Consider the following 16,613-nt stretch of genomic DNA (forward strand, 5'->3'; position numbering starts at 1 on the left):
ATGCTAGAGAAAAAAAAATACAAATATAAGTTAATTTAAATCTTTTTTTCATAAAAACAAAATGCGGCTTATCAAGAATCAAACGTTTTCTAGGTTTACATCTACCGAAAACGATCTTGCGAATGTAGTGTTAAATCATGCTTACCCATATCTGGCGTTAAGTCGCATAGCTTGGCGACAGTTTCGCGATCGATGAGATAATACGTAAGTACAACCAGGGCAAAGTAGACGAGGACCATCTGCCTTAAAAGAAGAGAGGTCTTCGCGAAAAATGACGCTCATTATCTCTCCAGCCTATGGGCCATAAAATCCACTATTACCATTACAGAAGCGCACACGTAGCTAATTCATATCTCAAGATACAAACTTGGGTTGAATTATTAATGTTCAGTGGGGCTATGCCTTCAGTCATTTGCAAGTCACAGTAGCATAGTATGCCGCAGTAGTCAGAATGCCACAGTAAGCGTGCCACAGTTGTCGGAATAATATAGCACATTTACCCCAATCCGAGAGACCATTGAAGCAAATGGTAAGCAAAACTTACTTTTCGTTAAATACAATCTGTCTGATGATTTATGCCCTTACGCTCATAGCATCACAAATTGATGGGTTATGTGTTAAAACCAAAGGTGAAAAGGTGATAAAGTCCTTCGTTACTATGAAGAACCTAGGAAGTAAAAACCCATGTCGGAAACATTAGAATAAAATTTCATATTTACGTTAAAAGACTGAGGGCTATCTACTTTCAGAGAGATATGCCTTCGTGGCAGGACTTTTAAAAGAAGTTTGGTCAATATCCATGTTACAGATTAAGAAAAGCTCACAAACACTGTTTGCCAGACGACACTAAGCGGGCTGAAAATTAAATATTGCGCTGCTCATACTACGTTTCTTATTTGAAACCTCCCCCCTTGACTTTTTCTAGGCTTTTGTTCCCAGATTTAAATCATTTTACTACAGTTTAACACCTGAATTATGTCATAATAATGTAAACTGAATATAATTTCTTTTGCTAATTTTAATGGTTATGCCATATTACGTCTTTAATTGAAAATGAATTAAATCACTTTTTATTAATACACTTATGATAAAGAATCCTTATGTTTCATCAATAAACATGCATGTTAAGTCCTTAGCAAAGAAGTTCACGTTCACCATTTTCTTAGTCAAACATTAGCTTTGGTTTTACTATTCGAAAAATGTTTCTGCCCCAAGTTATAACTTAGCACCCTTTAATAGCTCTTCAGCAATTCGGAGTAGTTAGCATATATTTTTAACAATAGACTTAAACTTTATAACTTAAGAATAAATAATACTGCACTTTTACCTTGAAAAGCTAACAATAGGCTTATTATCGGCTACCATTAGATATGGAATGACCTTATCACTGTCAATTTTAACTCATTATTTTAAATCAAAGAAGATTTGTTGACCTTTGATAAGAACAATCTTTTTTGACTGAGTTCTGTTCATTACGTTAGAGATATGCTCAATATACTGCTCCCAGTTTTTTTTATTTCATTGTATAATGCCGTCGAAATAATATTTACATATTTTTAAAATCTTTTAAAACATATCTATTAATATAGCAAGGATATTAGAAAGTTTAAGGAAATTGTAAGAAATGAAATCTTCAAAATAGGCATTACCTTTATTTCTTTTGTTTCATCGATTTTTTTCCTTTATTATATGTTCACAAATTACAAGTTAGAGAAAAAGTGTCTTCCTAAGGAATTTTTCGTAGCCTTTACACAAACTATAACAGACATATTATCAAAGCATTCCATCATAAATCAAGGCTCAGAAGTATAACGATCCTTTAACAAGCGGGATTATATTCAAGGGATCTTACCAGCTTTATTATCACTTGTTTTAAAAATTTAATAAAACACTCCTTTCCCCATCAACTTCCTTGACAGAGCCCCACGTATCTCTGCGTATGGGGGAAAAGGGCTGACCCTGATCATTATATTTTTTATTGTGATCTGACAGAGGAAATGCATCTGATACAGCTTCGCGATAATCTAATTCCCTTTAGAAAATACGCCGTAAAGAACAGACATACTAAGTCCAAGATCAGAGACATTCTTCTAAATATCCATAGACTCGGACTGGATATCTTCCAAGTCTAACTGCATTCGTATAACTTTATTAAAATGACTTATTTGATTGTCACAATTTATTGTTTTTTATTTAATGTTTACACAAATTCAGTTCTTTCGCAAAATGCAATTGGGTCCAATTCAAACTTTGTAATTTCGTCTTAAAGGATCATTTTTGGTAAATCACAAACTCCACAATGCAGTGCTAATGGATGGAACTTCCAAGAACTAACTTCACCTTTCATCTTAGAAAGGACATTTGACTTTTTAATACCTCAATTGCCTAAGATTTCATGTACAATCTCTTCCCTGCATTATATGTCAAGGTGCTTTTCTCAACGCCGCTCATCCTCTATAGTAATTAGTGACACTAACTGCTGTACCGATGGGCCCAGGTTCGAATTCCGGAGAAGGCATAGATGTTTGAACGCATGTAGTATCCGTGAGGTATGGGGGATACTCAAAATACACGGCGAGCCGAAAGTCTTCTCGAGAGGTTGGTGGTTGGGAAAGAGGGGTGGGAGACCCCCTCACTATCTTCCCGGGGTATTCTCCCTCAAATCTGGAGCGGAAGCTTAACAGTTAGCTCGGTTCAGCGATACCTCAATTACCCGTAGTACTACGGAGGTGCTGGCCTAGTTTCTACATGTACATGATAGTTCAACTAGGCTTAGAAATCGTCAGTCAGGTTGTGTCTGTGTTTTCAAGATTTTCTTCATGCGTAATACGTACATGAGTATGTTTCCCTTAAAAAGTCCTTCGCGAAAGCATCCTTCTTCATTAGCCAGATAGCCCTCGAGTGCTTTGACTTATTCAAATAAACAAAACAAACAAATGGAAAATCAAAGAATGTAATTATTTTCTTTATTATTTTGTGAAAAACAAAAGATACTTTTGGTACATCTTTATTATAGCGGCCAACAGCCATATTGGAGATTTTAGATTTGAACCAACATCTCGGCTATAATTTCGCCAAACTCGTGAAGTGGGAATGTAAAACTAAAAACACAATACTCGTATAATAATAACAAGAAAGCTCACATGTCGTTTCCTAAGAATATTTTTAAGAATCCATACCATTATTATTTTATCGCATGTAATTTTTCCAGTCAGCTGCAGCACTTTCACACATATTAAGTTGTTTGTTACTCTATTCCATGGACGTCAACTCCTCTGCTCAAGAATACATACATTTAATGGCAGTGACGAACGACATTCTGGAACCGCTGGACGAATTTCCAACAGAGGCCCTTCTTTTTGCAATTTTTAACACTGCACCTCCAAATGATTTCGTTGCTAGCATAAAGTTTCATGTTATGACCATTTTCGTATACTCGTTTGTTAGGCAACAAACCTTTTTCTTGAATAAGTGATACGGCATCCACCTCGTTACTTGGCAAATTAAAGATCGTAACATCATTTTCACACAAAATGGCAATAAATATATTTTAAAAAGGAATGCAAATTCGAAAACCTCATCGAAAATGAATAGTAGAAGAACACAGGGCGAGAGCAAAAATGCAACAGTGCTGATATACGATTACGTTTCGAGGTATAAGAACACGCAGCCAGATTTTGGCGAGATATCTGGGCTGATTAGACAATCAAACTAACATGCCGCTATAACAAAGAAAAACAGAATAAATTATACAAAAATAGACGGGAATCGATTCAGTACTATGAGGCACTACAAAAATACACTTTTGTATATTTTTGTTATTATTTTTATAAATTATATTCTGAACATTAAATATAAAATGATGTAGCATATACAGTGACTCAAAAAATATTGGACAGAGAAAACATTCAAATATTTAGTTATAAAAATTCGGCTGTAATAGTAAAGTTAAATATTTTGCATTGCCTTCTCTTCTTTTAAAGCTTAAATGTTACATCATTTGTATAATAAAATTAAATAACACTGACGATGAACTGCGATATTTAAAATTTTGTGTTTCTAAATACGAAATTAAAGTAAAAAACATTGGAGCATTTCAATAATAAGCCTAATAAGGAGACAATCTTTTTAGACCTTTCTCGTAAAACACCTGGAAGAACGATTTTAAAAACTTAGAAAAGATAAAACATAAAATTGAGATTTGATTTATTTAATTGTGGCAAAGCACACGAGAACTATCTGCTTAAAGGAAGGGATACCCTCGTGGATGTCTTTGTAAGGTTTGGTTGATTACGGCAAAGCCTGGAGAGCTATCTGCTTATAAAGTAGGGATGCCTTCGTGGAGGACTTTCTAAGGCAAACTCGCTCCTATACACGTTACAAATGGGGAAATCCCCGAAAGCACCATTCAGCCCATTCCCCTGGATTCGAGCCCCGGACCGAATTACCAGTGTTCAGCGACTTTACCGCTCGGTCGCTGGCTGAATTATTTAATGTAAGCAAATCTATTGTTCATAGTGTAATTCTGAATTGCATGAAAACAAATTTGATTGATAACAAATCAAGAACAGTGCTAAGCGAACAAAGATGGATCGTTTTGAATTGTTAGAAATATTATTTGTAATCCTAAAATCAGCCCAGTCAAACTGAATTTAGAAGATGAAAGAATGTTTAGAATGTTTGCTAATGCTAAAGCTGTTAAGAATATGTTACTTTCATGGTGGAATAGCTAGAAGAAGAAAAAAAAAAGGTACGTACATAATATCCCGTCGACCGGCCAAATAGCGCGATTTAGCGTCAATTTTGATGACCGTGTCTTTTAGAATTACACAGTAATGACTGGCGACCGTTGCCGACATTTCCGCCAGCGATCGAAGGGATAATACGTAAGTACCAAATTTGCTAAGATCTGCATTAAAAAAATCTCAAAATTTTTACAGTTTGCTTATGTACGTGGGTGAGAGTAAATTAGTATTCCTGAGAATGACAGAAAGCAAATGGTATGGCGGAAACCTGAGCTTCAAATGAATCTTATTCTTTCAGTATAACATAGAGGAGATGGCCAGGTAGATGATCTGGGATTGTACGAGTGTTTGCGGCACGGGAAATATACATTTGGCTGATAGCAAAATAAATAAATTTAAGTATTTAAATATTTTAAAACTTGAAACCTCCTAAAAAATGGGCATATTGTCACACTACAATCTTTATCAGGACAGCGATCTCAAGCATAATGATCTGATTACCAAATTGTGGGCTTAATATAATCAAACCGTCTAGCAGAGTCTAGACCTCAGTCATACTGAGAGTATTTGGGATCATGGCCATGAAAGAATCAATGTATTTAAAATTTCCAGCAGAAATTAGTTTAGAAAAGAACTAACCACCGAATGCGAAATAATAGAAGTAAATCTTCGTGAAAATCTTGCAAAATTCCTACTTAAGAAGATTCAGTGCAGTCATAAAAGGGAAAAGACTCCAAGAAAGAAGCACTTTTTACAGTTTTCTGAAGAAATTGTTTCTGTGTCTTCACATTATTTTTTATCATTACTCTCTAGTTTGTACACAAGAAGTGGATAATTTAACATTTAATTAATATTGTTTTTCATTAAGATTTTTCGATTTTGTTTAGCCCTAAAATACTGCTTACAAGAAAAGTATATCGTTTAAAATAAAGTTATATTTCATTGTCGTTTCAAAAAATATTCGTTGGGCCTCAATACTTTTTGATTCACTGCATATGTAAAACAAAAATATAAAAAATGTTTAAAATAACTTATGATACGTTAAAAAATTATATATTTAAGTTGAGACATTTTTTTTCGTTTACATGTATGTATAACTAATTTTTATTTTTATTTAAAAACTTTGTAATTCCTGATTAGTCATACCACCACAAATAGTCGCGAATTCACCGAGGACATTGTTAATTGATGATTTTTTTTAAATCTTTACGGCTTATAGATAGTGTTTTGTGTATAAATAATAACAAAACAAAAATATTAGATAGAAGAAATTTTGTGAGGAGGAAAAAAAAATCTCTTTGGCAGCTAAAAAGATTCTAAAAAGTGAAATGACTTGAATAAAAAGCGTATAAATCCACGTTTACTCAAATATGGGTGACGTAGGCACATGTTTGGGTTGGCTGTTGCTTCGTATATACTCGAAAATGTTCCAGAAATGTAGCAATTCTACTGAATGTTAAAACGGGATGCAGATAATTAGAAAGTACTAAACCTTTCAAAAAGTAGAGCCTATCAAGGACCAAACGGTCAAATCGCTGAACAGTGGTAATTCAAGCCGAATTCAAATCTCGGTGAACGAGCTGGCTGCGTGTATGCAGGGCCGGCGGAAGCGGGCCCGCAAGGCCTTCTTTGCAGGCGGGCGCCGACTAAGGGAGGGGCGCCGACCAGCGAACGACACAGAGCTTTTTTTTTAATGAAAAAGAATGTGCACTTATCGGGGAAGAAGAAAAATATTCCTTGAATGCTTACACAGGACCATGGAGGTAGGAAGTAAGAAGGAGTCGCCCTAAACAAGTTTCTCCGTACCCTGCTCTGAAGCACCGGCGATCCCTACGTGGTGACCAAAACATTGGGTCATTTTCCATTGAGTTCTATGGGATTTGACGCGTTCGGGTGTAAATATTTTGTAATTACGTCGCAAATATACATATAAATGTATATATTTTCTTTTTCTACAACACTTCAGAGTCCTAAGTATGTGAAAACAACATATTTTTAAACAACATTTCATTCTGGACGGAATTAAATGCTATACTTTTCACAGGACAGTTTTCTCAAAATGGTTTAATTTGAATGTATTTTCACAAGTTTTCGTTAATTACATTAGAAAAAAAAATTAAGGTAATTCGATTTTATTCGGTTAAGGTACAAAAATTAAGATCAAAGTTTATTGCATTATTAATATTAAAATTATGCATTATTTCTTTTCCATTTATAGAGCTTCTTCCTAAAATACTTTCTTAAATATGACATGATTTTTTGGCTTCTGAGGCATCTTTTAAATCGAAAAATGTAAGTCAATTTATAATTAATGCTCTATTCGGTTCATTTTAAATTAGAGAATTATTAGGAATTAGTGAAATACTTTAAATAAGTATTTCGCTAATTCCTAATAATTAAATAGGTATTAAATAGTATTTGATTTTCTCTGAACATTTCTCAAAAGGAATAAAATAATTTTTTTTTTTTTTTAAGTATTATTTAAAACTTGTAACTGAGTTATTATAAAATGTAAGGGGAATAATTCTTTTAATTATACTTATCAGATTTTTTTTTTACCCTTCATTTCAACAATACATATTCCAAAACTCTTTATTACGTTCTTAAGTGCGCATCTCATAGCATTTGCTTTACAATACCTTTTAACAGATTGCTTTCCAATACGAACAATTCTTGCTTAAATAGTTTTATAACGTATTTGTCAACAGGATTTCAATTTATGTTTTCAACTCAATATTAAGGTTATTATATATTTAGATAACATTTATAATCATTATAAATTAGATACATTTAATCATTAGATTTCTTCACAGTACTTTCACAGTTGTTTATAAGTGAATAAATTCTTCATTTCAAATACATTTATAAATAATTTAATGAAAATTTAAGTATTTTGTCAAAGGCAGATACATGCTTTTTGCAAGCACATGCATAAATACCCATACATATTTCCTATTTATCATTTCCGGCATGTGCAAATCTTTAATTTCTGTGCATTCACTATATTTTTCGTGTAAAGTAATTTACACTAATTTAGCATACACCCGAAAGTTTTACATAAAAAATATATATGAATATAATTTGAATGAAAATTATAAGTATTATTTTTAATACCCACTCAAAGGTCAGTTTTTCTTCAAAATTCCTCCACGATGGCATCTCTCTCTTTAGGCAGATAGCCCTTGCATGCGTTACTCTATTTAATAAAAACTTAATCTGACCTATGTGCATAATTACAAATATTTTAACATACATAATTTTATATTTACATTTAGCCATCAAGTTTCAAACTTTTCAAATCTTCTAGAAAATAAATTTTGGCAGATCTCTTTTAGCAATTTTCTTAAAATCCATATTTTTGTAGTGCAACAGCTTAGAATTTTATAAAACAAATTTATAATCAAAATCGCTGTTGTTAGTTATCGAAAAATAACCAAGATGTGATTTTTGCGTAAATGTCAGTAAACTATACAAATTGCTATTATCCATCACACTATGAATGTTTCTTTCATGCGAGAGTGTCCCTTTTTCGATTTCTATGGAACTGTCGTGTGTCGAAATACTATCAGAATCTTGTCAAGCGAGCTTCTGAATGTAAACAAAGAACACCCAGTCTGGTGACCCAAGCTTCAAAGCAGTGCTTCACTTCTAGCGCGGAATGGCCCCTCCTCCCTTTCCTACCTCCATGGTGTTGGGAGGGGGTGCGAACTCCCCTCTGTCCTGTGCATGTCTAATTCAATTTCAACTTATGTCTAATTCAATTTCGACTGGGCCCACCAGCGGCCGAGCGGTAAAGTCGCTGAACACTGGTAGTTCGGTCCGAGGTTCGAATCCCGCGAACGGGCTGGCTGCATGGGTGTTTTCGTGGTTTTCCCCATGTGTAACGTGTATACGAGCCAGTTTCCCTTAGAAAGTCCTCCACGAAGGCATCCCTCCCCTTAGGCATATAGCCCTCGAGGCTTTGCCATAAACACACGCACACAATTTCGACTGGGTTGTGGTCCGAGGAAAGCTCATCTAACGTTTGAATTTTAGATGGAGCTTGGATATTTTTTAAAATGAAGAAGTCGAGGGTAGAAGCATAAGTAGATCCATAGCGTGTTGGGGTGGGTGGAGCTGCAATATGAAGGTTGGCTGTATTAGCAAATTTTCGTAGTGTGGTGCCTAGGAAATTAGTAGAACTGCAGTTCCAAGCGCGGTGTCTGGCGTTAAAGTCTCCTCCAACAATGATTCGATTGTTGAGTTTGACTATCATGCTTAAATCTGCAATGATATCGGTTGTAGGTTTGGATGGTGGTACGTAGAGAGAGACTAAAGTGTATGATGGTGTGGCGGGTGGTATGATAGTGATAGCTACTGCCTCGGTTGCTAAAAGCTGTGGAATTGTGATTCGGTAATGAGTGATGGAGAGCTTAATCAAAATGATGACACCTCCAGCTGTACGATTCGTGCGGGATCTGTCATATCTATGTAAATCATAGTATGCAACGTGAAAAGTGAAGTTTGGACCAAGGATGTGCTCCTGTATGAGGAGTGCATCAGGGTTATACTCATTTATAAATTCTTTTAGTTCTGAAATTTTCGTGTTGAGGCCTTGCGCGTTCCAAGTAATTATTCTCGTATCTCTGGTGTGATTATTCATGATCGGGTTCGTTAAGCTCTTCTATTATCAGAAAAAAATGTACATTTTTTCCATTTGTGTTTGTGCTGATCTGAGGTTGTTGAGGTTTTTCTTGAGTAAGTTTGTTAGTTTAGTGATTTGCTTTTGGCCAAAGATGGATTCAATTTCTTTCATTATTTGGAAAAGTTCTAAAAATACAGACGTATTTAAATTTTGATTTCCTTTGGAGTTAATTTGTCCTGTGGTTTTATTTGAGCGATTATGTTCAATTTTGTTACTGTTGGGGGTGTGTGTAGCCGGAGCTGTGTTCTGATTGGTTGATGTATCAAATTGTATATTTTCTTGTGTTTTTTGAGTTTTTGGATTTAGAGTTTCGGAATAAAGTTTTCTGGGGCCTTGTGAATTAATGTTTCGTGGTTTGGGAAATTTTTCGCATCCTCTGTAGCAAGCTGGATGTGAATTTTGGCAATTGGCACATACTGGATCTTCAATGAATCCTTTTTTTGGACATGAGATAGATTTGTGATCCCCTGCGCATTTGACACAACGGGGTGTAAGGAAGCAATTTTCGGATGAGTGGTGCCATTTCTGGCAGTTGTGACATTGTGGTATGAGGTTTTTGTTAACATATCTTTCAATTTGTACTATGAATAGTGATATGTGTGTGATGTAAATTTCTTCAATGTTGGGTGTGGGTATGAGTTGTGTTTGAAATAGAGGCATGGGTTGTCGTGTACGATTTCGTGTCATCTGAATAATTTTATGTACTTTGGATCCTTGTTCTGTGAGAATGTCATGAATTTCATCCGTGTCCATGTCTATGGGGAGTCCTCTGATTACAACCTTCACAGGTTTGAGATGTCGTGCGTTTATGATGTAGTGTTCTATGTTTTTGTCTTTAAGGAATTGTGTGAGTATTCTGTGATCTTCGGATGAGTTTGGGTGTATTTTTAGAAATTCGCCGTTGATACGACCAAAGAACTTTGCTTTGGATTGGTCTGCTAGCTGTTTTAAATAGTTGTTGTATTTTGTGTTATCTGGTGGTTTCACCATGACTGGGGGTACCGATTTGTGTTGTGGAGGTGTAATTGTTTGTTGAGTGTCAGGATCATTTTGTGTTTCTGAATTGTTGTCATTTTGGGAAATAGTGCCGTCAGTATTGTTATCCAGGGGGCTAAATCTAATTTTGGTAGCAATGTAGTTTGATGCATCTTTTAAATTGGCAAATTTTTTGGTCTGTTTGCTAGTTCTGGTTGGTTTAACAAATCCTACATTCTGCTCATTGCAGTCATCTGAATTTTCTGAAATGTCATGCTGTTTTCTTTTTTGATTCATGCTACAAGTATTAGCGTTAGAATTATCTAAATTTCCCTCAGGTGAACAATGATTTGGGTTAGTTACAGGGGTCCTAGCACACAATGACATAAAATGATCGCACTTACCCCTAAGGTGCTCCATTTCCAATTTCATCTGTCGTATATTTGTTGCCATTAGAGGAGTCTACTGGTCCGGGTCCGAAACAGCACGAAAAGCGTCCATTTGCTTCTTCAGGGATTTGGTCATTTCGATCTTGGCTTCGAGTGTGTGAATTTGGTTCTTTATCTGCATAACGATGAGTTCGGGTATTATATCCAATTGCTCGGTTTCCGATGCTGTCGAGGTGTCCATGGAATCTTGGTCAGCAGTATTAGCCATACTCCAGTCGCTAGTAGGTTTGTCCGGCGGTATAGCGGCGCAAACCGGCGTCGGATCATGGGCTGATGCCATAAGCAAAAAGAGCGTCCTTCACCCACGAAGGCTGAAGGCAGATCCAACTTCCTTCTCCTATACAAAAATTTAGAAAAAGGGGTGGGGGCGACTTCAGGTACTTTGCAGGCGGGCGCCAGGTAACCTAGCGCCGGCGCTGCGTGTATGTGTTCGTGATTTCGCCCCCCCCCTCCCATATGTAACTTGAATATAAGCCAATTCTCTCAAAATGTCCTCCACGAAGGCAACATCCGCTTGGGTATATAGCCCTTGTAAGCTTAATCACCTAAAACAAGTAGCTTAGCTCGGAGTATGGGAGAATTGCGTGAGTCTAATTTTCACGCTGTCTTTGTGAAAACAACTATTCTTGTACAGTAAACCCACGGAAGTCTGGTATTCATTGGTCCTGTCCATACATTTAAAGCACGCATCTGCAGTTGATATAATTAGAATTAGGTGTAAATTTAATCTTTAACTGATGCAATTGTCGATTAATTCGGGAACTGTTGAAATGCCTGAAACGATGTCTACATATTCACCTACTTTAAGCTGTAACTAAAAATTATCAGAATTACCTCTCCAGAGACATTTTTTTTTATATTAGTTAATCAAATTTTCTTTCCGAACAAGATTGGAAAGGTGTAATTTTTCATAAATTCCGTAAATATTAATCAATAGTAAGCATTTTTGCTGCAGAAATTTCAAAAATTTATAATCAAAGATTCTTTATAAATTAACAAATAATAGTACATATGAGTGCAACTTTTGAAAGAAAGTAAAGTTAGACTGGTAATTTGTTTTTAAGCATTTGCTCACAAATAATAAATGTTACAGCTGATGTGATAATGTGAAGACAGGTATCATTCCCGCCTACCGCAAAGTAGCTTCTTTTCTTCCAGTCGTTTACTGAATGAATGGGAGTTTACGTTCTCCAAATATAAAGAAGTGAGCCACGTTGCCAGAAGTGATTTTTCTCCTTAAAATCTTTCATCTGTCTAATCTGCCAAATTCAGGGTCGGTACAGCTGTTCACGGAAAAGAGTTGCGTAACTCAAACTAGATTACGTTTTGTGGAGTTTTACTGCAAGGTCTCAAAAACGAGTCCGTTTATTATTTCCACTCTTCAATAATTTCCAAAGTTTTGAGCTTTCTGAAGATAATGCGTTAGATGACTACAGTATTCATTTGTTGTAAGTGAAGGAAAATAAAAGGTATTTTCTGCTTTCTGGAATTGCTTACAATGCTGATTGTAAGACAGTATGTTCATATCGTTAATAGTACTTATCACTGTTGTTTTATGGTTTTCGAAGAAGGAACTATTTAATTATTTATTTACATATATTTAATGCTATTTAAGTTTGGATTGAAAGATTGCTACTTCGAATTTTATTCATATATTCTTTATTGCTGAATGTAATATTACTATGATTTGTTTTGTGTTTAGTTATATGTTTTGTATTTAAGCTTGGATTGAAAGAGAGCTACTTTGAATTCACTCGCATACCTTCATTATTGAATGTAAGGTTACCATGCTTTTTTTTTTACTTTTAGTTACATGGTTTGTAAATCGATATCGACATAGAGGTAAAGGATTTATGTTATTAAAGAATATGTCATAAACGTTAAAAACTAAAGGTGTTTAAGCATCCATAACTTTAATTTATCAAGAAAGCAAACATTTGTACGAATATTTTGTTACTTTAGACAGGCAGTTGATTTCAGCTTTTTCGCATTTTCCTATCTGTTTCTGAACAACACAAAAATGCAATTATGAAACCAAAAAAATTGTCAAAGTGTATTTTGTCACATTCAAAGCCTAGCTCAAAATAACTTCTGGACCTTTTGGTAAAAGCTTATATACTATGTCATAGATAACGAACTAGTAGCCCTCGGGTAGCAAGAGACACATGAGGTCCTTTTTTGAGATCTGCAGAATGGTTAACAAAATTCATCGTTATTGTTATTTTTAATGGTTTTGTTTAGTTTGTGTGATTATGACAAAGTGTCGAGGGCTATCTGCCTAAGGAGAGGGATGCTTTCGTGAAAGACTTTCTAAGGGAAACTGGCTCGTATACACGTTATAGGTGTTATTTTTAAAGACTGCTGTCTTCTAGAGTTTTGTAATTTTTATCACCTTTTTTAAAAATTACTTACAGAATCACCAAAAATAAATTTTCGTGATTTTTTGTTCGCATGGGCGCTCACAATATTTTGATCGCTATTACATTATAAGGCTTAAAATTTAAAGACACAATTTTTTAACAGAAGTACGTATGTCTTATATTTAGTCTCGATGTTCTCTCATCTACTAAAATAGTTAATAAAGGTAATTTGAAACGTATATTATTACTATGTTAAAATAGTCCATATTTATAATTTCATGAATTATTTCTAAATATTAGTAAAACAAAATTTAGTGCGAGCAGATGCGCTAACGCATGTTTTAAACTGTCTTTGGTATACATAGAATTCGGCGACCTCTGCTTCTGCGGATGAGAAGTTTTAAATCTTCCTATGCTGAGAAATTTGGCATTACCGGAGACGACGTCCACGGTTAACTCAAAATACTCTTAATCCACTGGAAGTCAAGAACAGGAATGGCCCATATTATAAGCAGAGAAAGCTGGTATTAAAAAAATTTCCCTATACTTTTAAGCAGTTTAATCTGGCTAATAGGCTCACATGATTCCGTAAATTAAGTCAAAAAAACAAAAAGAATACACTGTAACTAGTCTAAGAATAAATATCATTTCAAGTAAAGAAATTAAGTTATAAAACGGCGTTGAACAGTATTCGAAAGAGATCTTGAAAAATGTCATTGAGTTAGCCCTCTCAGCGTTATGGACGTAAAATTCCGTATGGAAGGGTGGCTTTCGTATTCATTACACATGAAAATTTCTGCTAGCTTTGACTATATCAGATTTCGGGTTGGATGTATATTGGAAGAAAAGGAATCAAGATACAAAGTGAGAAATTCATTTTTCAATTATAATCAAGAAAATACCATTTATTCATGACATTTTGAGAAACTTTGAAATTTCAGAGCTAAACGCGTAACGCTCGGAGGAGTGCACGTGGAAAAAAAAAGTTGGTTAGAAATTGTTTTTAATATGTAGATTGTATACGCTGGATTTTGTTCAATAAAATTAAATACTTGCGTGAATGAAACCAATTTCCATATACTGGGACATAATTTGCTATCACTACTACCATCCAGGGCATTTTCTTTTTGAATTTTGTATAGAGTTTTGTTTTACGCTGACTGTTATTGACATTAAATTTTCATCACTATTCGATAAAGAAATCCAATTTTTTTAAGATACAGCCTGGTTAATCCTCCATTAATCAGAAATGCATCCAGCTCGTTCACCAGGATTCGAGCCTCAGACCGAACTACCAGTGTTGAGCTACTTTGGTTCATATCGAACTTTAATCTTTTATCTAAATACCTTTTCGTCACCTTCAGATCAAGGGATCAAGATCATATAAATATGGTGTTTGTTCCAGAGCTGAAAACCCACATTTTTGGGAGTATTTCATATTTAATATTAATTCCTAACAAGTTAAAAAAAGATTTTGAGGTTAAGTAATAATAAGCAACTAAAAAATGGAACGAACGTGTTTTCTTTTATTTTACTAAAATGTTAGCTTATGGATTACAATATAACCAACTGAAATTCCTAATATCTTTTCTGAAGAAATGTTCCCTCTTTTTCAACTTCTGACCTTAAAAACATTTGTTGTCAGCCCCAAAGTACTTTTATACCACGCAATCCTGAAGTAAGCATACTGTGTATAGTTTAGGTTCTTCGAATTTAAGCCAACTTTTTTCCTTTTTTTGATATTCAATCGAACATGCATGTCTTTAAACATTGTAATACTTTTTATGTGCATTTAAAGGCTCAAAAGATCAAATAATGAAGAGATCTGACAAAAATTTCATGGAAATTAAGTAATAGTCTTTAATTCGAATATATAATAAGTGAAATAAAAATTATTTTTAGTCTCTATTCCCCATATTCTGTTTTCATACTGATTTGTTATTAAATCGACCTTCGTAGAGATAAATAACCGTATCAAAGCGCTTTCTGAACGGTAGATTCTTAATAAGTTGGTTAAATTAGTTAAATGAAAGACATTCCTTTTTCGTAAACAGTTCATCTGTAAACAACTGGGAATCTCAAAATATCAGTTGTCTTTGTCTAACTATTCATTTCTAAATTATTTTGACATTCAGCACTATGACCTTGATTACAGAGCATATGAATTCTCTGAAAGCTTTCCTAACCAATGTTCAATTCCTTGCGGTTCGAGTAGACTGCAAGAGTTTTGCGATAATCCATTGTAACGGAAATATGAGCCAGCTTTCCCTTGATAAGTCATTCTGAAAGCAGTTCTTCGGTTGGCTATTCGAATTCGGCAAAGCACAAGAGGGCTGTCTGCCTAGCAGTTCTTTGGAATAATAAATAGCTCTCGAGTACTTGACGTGACTAATTATCCACGTAAATCAGTGTATTTAGGTCCCCTTTCTCTTAATCAGTGAATCTTCAACGTGCACCAGCTGTGAAAGACTCCATGCAAGTAATAATATTGGATATATCTTTGGAGAGCTTTTCTTATTTGCAAAAATGCCTTCATTTTATTATGTTTCCGGTGGGAATAATTACTAAACAAACGAAATATTTTATGAGGTGCCTTACAGGGTGTACGTATATTTTACAGCTTCATCCGATAAAATTTGTTCTTAAATTCTTTGGGTAAGATAATCTCTGCATTACATATTAGGAACTTTAATCCATTGCAGAGAAAGAATAAATGTTTCTTTATGAATATGTTGCAGCTAAAAAAAAGTGTTAAGTTTTAGAGAAAAAATAATTCAACTAAAATCTGATAAGCATTTTAATATATAACTGAAAATATATTAAGTTACTAAATAAAATTTATATAAAGTAGCTTAAACAAATATTTTAATAAAATTACATTGGACTGACTGAAGAAAGCGGAAGTTTCTGCCCTTCAATTGGCAGGTTAATGCTATAAACAATTTTTAAACAGTCTTTAAATATAATGCGATGTTTTAAGATATAGTACGTAGGAGCTTGTAAATTTGGAATTGTATTGTTTCCGCTATCCAGTGTAATGGCAAAATTCGCAAAATTCTCGATTATACAATTGCGATTAAAATTTGTTCTTGAATTTTTGATAGCTTACTGATTCAACAAAATTAATTTATTGCATTATATAAGATCTGGTTGTTGAAAAGAAACGTCGAAAAGTCCTTGATGTGTATTAAGCTTGCAAATGATTCTAAAATCATAATTTTTATTTTTAGTAAAGCATACCAAATTAAATCAGGAGGTCATTTTTACATAAAAATAATTTTGAATTCACACATAGTAATTTATATACAGCTCATTTAAATTTTTAACATAGATAAAGGTAATCTGACCCAAGCGTGAGCTTTAAATCGAATTATAAACATTAATTTCAGTTTGCAGTTTT

General features: G+C 34.2%; 1 protein-coding gene across 9 annotated transcripts in view; it reads left to right on the top strand.

Annotated features, from left to right (window-relative positions):
• LOC118181841 (ectonucleoside triphosphate diphosphohydrolase 1-like) overlaps positions 1 to 16,613 on the top strand; it is a 228,111-nt gene that overhangs the window by 93,636 nt on the left and 117,862 nt on the right. The window contains exon 1 of one of the 9 annotated variants that reach the window (XM_085806994.1): positions 11,410 to 11,437. The exons of 7 other annotated variants lie outside the window; for them this stretch is intronic. In XM_085806994.1, the coding sequence (XP_085663120.1) occupies positions 11,425 to 11,437 (13 nt within the window). In that variant the 5' untranslated portion in view covers positions 11,410 to 11,424. Of the gene's footprint in view, positions 1 to 11,409; positions 11,438 to 12,187; positions 12,323 to 16,613 lie in introns of those variants that run through there. One more of the 9 variants, XM_035351049.2, reaches the window with a different exon arrangement.

The sequence above is a fragment of the Stegodyphus dumicola genome, chromosome X1 (genome assembly GCF_044657685.1).
Source record: "Stegodyphus dumicola isolate Sdum_Otavi_A_Nest chromosome X1, ASM4465768v1".
NCBI classification, from domain to species: Eukaryota; Metazoa; Arthropoda; class Arachnida; order Araneae; family Eresidae; genus Stegodyphus; species Stegodyphus dumicola.